The sequence below is a fragment of the Sceloporus undulatus genome, chromosome 3 (assembly GCF_019175285.1).
Source record: "Sceloporus undulatus isolate JIND9_A2432 ecotype Alabama chromosome 3, SceUnd_v1.1, whole genome shotgun sequence".
In the NCBI taxonomy this organism is placed as follows: domain Eukaryota; kingdom Metazoa; phylum Chordata; class Lepidosauria; order Squamata; family Phrynosomatidae; genus Sceloporus; species Sceloporus undulatus.
The window spans coordinates 252,789,964-252,796,648 of NC_056524.1; the positions used below are offsets into that span (position 1 = coordinate 252,789,964).

General features: G+C 42.1%; 1 protein-coding gene across 1 annotated transcript in view; it reads left to right on the forward strand.

The window, feature by feature from the left end:
• SERPINI1 (serpin family I member 1) overlaps window positions 1-895 on the forward strand; it is a 53,085-nt gene extending 52,190 nt beyond the window's left edge. The window contains exon 9 of the mRNA XM_042458536.1: window positions 539-895. Coding sequence (XP_042314470.1) covers window positions 539-615 — 77 coding nt within the window. The 3' untranslated portion in view covers window positions 616-895. The remainder of the gene's footprint in view (window positions 1-538) is intronic.
• Window positions 896-6,685: the final 5,790 nt, after the last annotated feature.

Genomic DNA, 6,685 nt, shown 5'->3' on the forward strand with positions numbered 1-6,685 from the left:
TAGTCTTCTCTGTCAGAGAGCTCTGGTGTCACAACAAACTACAAATCCCAGGACTCCGTAGGATGGAGCCGTGGCAGTTAAAATGGTGTCAAACTGCATTAATTCTGCAGTGTGACAGCAGCCAGTGTTGGAGAGGTGAGAGAAAAAGAAAGAGAGATACCCATACTGTATCTGTCTGTCTTCCCATTCTGTAGGTTAGCACTCAGAGTTTTGAGATTCTACTTGTTTTTAATTAAAGTGTCGCAAACTCCCCCGACCAGTATGGCCAGTAATCATGCTAGCTGGGAGATCCTAGGAGTCGTGGTCCAAAAAATTCGTTTTTGCCAAGATGTAGCACAACAACACACAATACCATTATCATATTCCACATTGGTTTCTCCTAAGTCATTTTGCAATTTGATTAATGCAAATGATGTCACTTTTTCCCACTCTTGAATAGATAAAGTAAGACTAGGTTTTTCTATTTTGTATCCTAAAAATTCTCTCCTTCTGCGTGTTTCCATTTCTACTCCTTTATTTATTTATTTTTCTTCTTTAGGTACCATCATATTTATGGGGAGAGTTATGCACCCAGAAGCGATGAATACAAGTGCTCATGACTTTGAAGAACTGTAATATCTCCACAGGTTCTCACATCCACACACACAGAAAAATAAGCACACTGAGTTGCAATTGATGTATTTAAGGTTTGCCATGTGGTTTTCTTTCTCTTTTTTTGCAATGTTACCTTTGAGACACTGTTTGAAGAAAAATACAAACAAACAAACTTCCAGATTTAACGTCAGCTACAAATTGCAGACTGTTGTTATGGAAGAAAAGCTTTCAGTATTAAAGTAAATATTGTTGTCCTTGTGAATTGTTGTGGTCCTTTAAAATAAAAGTCGTATCCATGTCAGTGGCCATGTTTCCTGTTTCAGTCAACTATAAGGTTGATCTTTCTCTCTGTCTCTTTGCATACTTTTTTGCAGGTGGAATAGTGTGCTAAGAGAAATAAAATCTCCTGGAAGCCCAAGTGCTAAATTTCCAAAGAGGAAAGTGTGAGTTGCTGCTCTGACTTGGCCACTCCGCTTGAAGTGGAGGGAATTTCAAGTCTGATAGTCTCCATCAGAAAGAGAAAATGAAGATTTTGGTTTAGTTAATCCTTATTGTTCCTTTTCTGAAACACACTAGAACAATAGCTCCCTCCTTGTGATGACTTTGCAAGGTCCCACAACATGTGTGTGTACCCCTTTTTGTGAGACATCCATATATAGTACAGCACTGAGACCTCAGGAGCCCAGCAGTGGTAGGGATGGCCACTCAGTTCCATTCTATGCATATAAAAGGGTTGGTGCTATATCATGATGCAAGATTTAGCAGAACTAAGAATTATGCACATCAGAACACTCTTGCCAGTACCTGGAAGCACATTTTTGCAACTCTTTTAAGAAGATTTGGTTGCACTTCTGCAACAGAGCCATGATTGAATAAAACTACAAAATGTAGACTGTGATGTACAGTCTCGGCCAATATTCTTATTTGGGAGGGCTGTTGTATGTTTTGTTTGCTGATTCCACACTACCTAATACCTAGAGAGCCAGTATGGTATAATGGTTTGAGTGTTGGACTAGGTCACTGGGAGATCAGAATTAAAATCCCTTTTAAGCCATGGAAACCCACTGGGTGACCCACTGGGCAAGTCACATTCCCTCAGCCTCAGAGGAAGGCAAAGGCAACTCCCCTCTGAACAAATTTTGCCAAGAAAACCCTGTGAGAGGTTCACCTTAGGGTCACTATAAGAGCTTGAATACACAACAACAACAGCAAACAGTACCTGTAACACTTAAAAAAAACATGGTATTATTACAAGACATTGGTATGGCTCCATAAAATAATGCTATAGTGCCCTTTTTTATGCACTCCTGATTGTCAGGCAGAATTCTGGTAGTAGTGGAGTAGGAGTCTAGGAGACCACTATTCACAGGCATGGTGCTGGAGTAGGAGTCTAGGAGACCAGTATCTGAATCTCTACACTACCATGAAAATCCACTGGCGAGTCACACATTCTCAGTCTTAGAAGACGGCAGTGGCAAACATCCTCTGAATCATTCTTGCCAAGAATACTTGATGATGGGATCCCCATGAGTCACAGCCAAACTAAAGACTCATAATAATAACATTCTGCATCCACTTCTGAAGGCCACCATCTTATAGCCCAGAAGAATCTCTGAATAAAACTACTTCATGACATGATGTTTCAAATAATGCTACAAGTATATAGCATTACTCTGAAAAATTAAACATGGCAACCGGCAGCAGCAAGAAGTCAGGAGGTGCTGATGGGTTTTCCTTCAACCTTGAAATCACCAAAATAGCAAAGGCGGTTTCATGCTCCCTTTTATCAATGAGCATCTGCCATAATTCCTCTGCTGTCCTTTTTCAAAGTCTGACCAAAGCACTAGTAATGATCTATGCATTACTATTGAGCTAATGATCTTTCATCAATTGAATCACTGTTACTCTTGCTCTTACAGAATCTTAAACTTTCATCAGTATGACAAGTATTCCTGCTATTTTAATTCAGAAAACGTAACATATTTCAAATTTTAGAGATTTGGAAATCGCTGCTGGGATGGAGCAAAGGCTGTATTGTATTGAAGCTGCCATTTTAAACTGCAAAATGTCATAATCAATGTGGGAGGAGTTAATTATTTATCAGATTTTAATGTGGTTCCTCCCTGCAAGCAGATTACAGAAATTCATATGATTCCTTCTGCGGTACAGCAAACTGTTCATGAAAACCAGTGAATATTTCAGTGGCATTTGGATTTACTTGCACAGATAAAATCCCATTGCCCAAGGCTACCTTTTTATTAATAAATAAGTTTAAAAGTAGAAGTAAATATTGGACACTGATGGTAAAAAAAATATTGATAAGATGCTAACAATTACATCCAGTCAGCCACATAGTACCATAAGGCTCATTAGTCTCAGAGATATCTCTAGTCAGTGTTACGAGGAACCTGCTTATAAAACTGATTTACTAACCATGCCTGATGCAACTCCAAATATTATTATAGTAGTTCCTGAAAAGATCCACAACTGACAAAGTTGACAACTGTTACGACTGCTGGAAGTCTTCCAATTTTGTGGTGTTGGGGTCCCTTCTATGGGCCCAGATGGATTCTGTCAGCCATAAGCCCAGACGCAGCAGGTCATGTACCATGGTATCAGTTTAATAGATCAAACAGATAGTTTGGGAAGTGCAATCAAGGAAGAATTAGAATCATAGAGTTGGAAGGGCCATCCAGTCCAACTCCCTGCCATGTAGGAACTCTCATTCAAAGCATACCAGACAGATGGCCATCCAGTCTCTGCTTAAAGACCTCCAAGGAGCGATACTCCGCCACTCTTTGAGGAAGTGTGTTCCACTGTAAACAGCCCTTACTGTCAGGAAGTTCCTCCTAATGTTGAGCTGGAATCTCTTCCTGCAGCTTGCAATCATTGTTCCGGGGCTTGTTCTCTGGAGCCGCAGAAAACAAGCTTGCTCCCTCCTCACTATGACATCCCTTCAATTACTTAAACAGGGCTATCATATCACCTCTTAACCTTCTCTTGTACGGGCTAAACATCCCCAGCTCCCTAAGTCCTTCCTCATAGGGCATGGTTTCCAGACCCTTCACCATTTTAGTCACCCTCCTTTGGACATGCTCTAGTTTCTCAATATCCTTTTTTAATTGTGGTGCCCAGAACTGGATACAGCATTCCAGGTGGGGCCTGACCAAAGCAGAATAGAGTGGCACTACTACTTCCCTTGATCTAGACACTGTACCTCTATTGATGCAGCCTAAAATTGCATTGGCCTTTCACACTTCCGAGATAGGAAGGCTAGGTGAATTACAGCGGGATGTTTTGCAACAAAGCCAGAGAGAGACCATTTGCAATCCCATTCCTACCTTTCATGCCCCTATCTCAAGTGATCTTTTCCCATGTAGATTTGGCTCTTTTGGATGTATCTTTGCCTCAGGCTATTTGTGGCCTATATAAGCACCCAGATTTCCTTTGTTTCTTTGGGCTAGCTAGAATTCATGGTGACTCCATACCACTTTGAATTTTGACTAGTTCCGACTCACTGCCGTTCCCCCCAGTGTTCTCCGGAACGGTTTAGTCCACCACCATACCTTCCAGTTGGACCATCTGGAGTCACCACGGTTTAGTATCAGAATTAGTGGAGCCTCTTGTGTATTCCAATGCTCAATCCTTGACTTTTGAACTAGACACTAAGACCAGGGTTTGAATCTCTGCCTAGCCCGAGAAACCCACTGGGTGGCATTAGGCAAGTCACACTCTTGCAGCCTCACAGGAAGGCAAAGGCAAAACCCCTCTGAACAAATTTTGTCAAGAACACCCATTACTTGAATGCACACAACAATAATAGGGTGTTTGTTTGTTTTCTTTTAGCTATCAGTTAATCCCTGGATTTTCTGACTTGCATGCAGGCACGTTTTGCCTTTGTGATGTCCTATGTGACATTGGACACCCCCCATACCTCCAACCCTGATTTTAATATTTAAAAAATGGCGGGGGGGATCACCCTTTGAATTCTGTAAGTTGCCCTTCCCATCCCTGTCCTAATGTATTCAAGATCTCATTTCTCATTTAAAATGCACTTAAACAACAGATTCTGTGAATTTGCCTTAACTGATTATGTACCCAGGAGTACTGCCTGTGGCACAAATACTTGTCATGCAATGACATGTCATAATGACAAAGCAGTCCCTGCTGATATCTTGAATTCAAGGTCCAGTTCCCTTAAACTGTGCACAGGAGGGCAAATGGAGGCCTAATTTCATGGGTTGTGCCCTGACTAAATAAGCAAAATTGCAGTGACAATAGAATGAGGGGAAAATAGAGACTCCTTTAAAAAAATAATGCTCAGGTTATGCTACAGTGCATGCACTCCCAAACACCTTTGTGTAGACAAAGGATGCTCTCATGCGTGGAAGAATCCATTCTGATTAGAAACACCATAAAGAAAGGGAGCAGAGGGGAAGCCTTTATGTGCACAGACAGGAGCATATTCTGTTCCTCCAGGTTCACGAACCCAGAACAACTGACAACGTGTCAGTTGTGTGCTCCTTATTGCTATCAGCTTTAAAACTACAAAGGGGGGGGGGGGGGGGGTAGAAATTTATACTAAAGAAATCATCCATCCCTTTATGCTACTGATCCACTTGAATGGGGGCATATTACTGGGTGGATAAAAATTGGGGGGATAGCTAGTTTGTGGCTCTGACATCACTGGACTCATTAATCTGTTTTGGGTCCGATTCTTTAGTACCCAAAACAGCAGTTTTGGAGACAGGCATCATATCGTGCCGCGTCGCTTTCTTTCTTTCTTTCTTTCTTTCTTTCTAGAATGCCTTTAATATTTGCACTAAACACCATAGTGGACTCACCATTCCCTTGATTTTAGGGATACCAGTTGTCACCTTGTAAGGGGAATCAGGGACTGCCATTCTACCAGTCTTCTCTCCTCCTGCGTCTGCCAAAACTGTGGGGCTCTGCTGGGGAAAATGCAGGCTGCTGTTGATCACCTGGTTGCTGGACACTCACAGGTGGAAGAGGGGAGAACAGAGGTAGAAAAACTGAGGCAAAAGTCAGGAGAGGAGAAAGTAGTCAGAATGTGGAGAAGAAGTTGGATCTGTCCAAGCCTTGGAAAACAGTCATTCATTCATTCATTTCATTTCATTTCATTTTTGTGCCACCTTTCTCCCACAAACGGACCCAAGGCAGCTCACAAATAAAAATATTTTAAAACTTTATCATAAAAGTTTTAAACAATTAAAAACATCAAATAAAATCAGTATAAAATTACACATACTAAAACAATCGTATCAACAACACACAACCCATATAACACCCCATATAAAGGCCATCCCATGATTTTGTGTTAATACCCTGCCTGAATGAAACCATTTTTGCTTGCCAATGAAAGGCAAGCAGGGAAGGGGCCAGTCTAGCATCCCATGGAAGTCCATTCCGTTGGGTGGGAGCAGCCACTGAGAAGGCTTTCTCTCATGTCCCCACCAAGTGTACCTACAATGGTGCTGAGACCAAGAGGAAAGCCCTCCCCTGAAGATCTTAGGGCTCTGGTGAGGTCATATATGGCCTCTCAAATAGTCCAGACCTAAGCCATATAGGGTTTTACAGCTCATGACCACTGCTTTGAATTGTGCCCAGAAAAAAACTGGTAGCCAGTGAAGCTGTTTCAACAAGGGAGTTATGTGCTCCCTATAACTTTCCCTGGCATTTTGAATTCACCAAAGTTTCTGAACAGTTTCCAAAAGCAGCCTCACACAGAGTGTGTTACAATGGTCCAAATGGGATATAACCAAAGCATGTATCACATAGCCAGATCTGACATCTTAAGGAATGTGTGCAACTGATGCACTAGTTTTAGCTGTGCAAATGCACTCTAGCCACTGCTGAGACCTGGGCATCCAGGCTCAGAGTTGAATCCAGGAGAACACCCAAGCTGCAAAGCTAGAGATGAGTTGAGTCCAGGTCAGGAGGACAGACAAATAAAAGAGAGCCAGCAACCCACCCAAGAGTACAGACTATCAGGGAAAGGGGGAGGAGGTTGAGGAAGAGCTGCTCAACAGGCTTTCCATCACAAATCCCAACATGCTAGGCTGCCAGACTG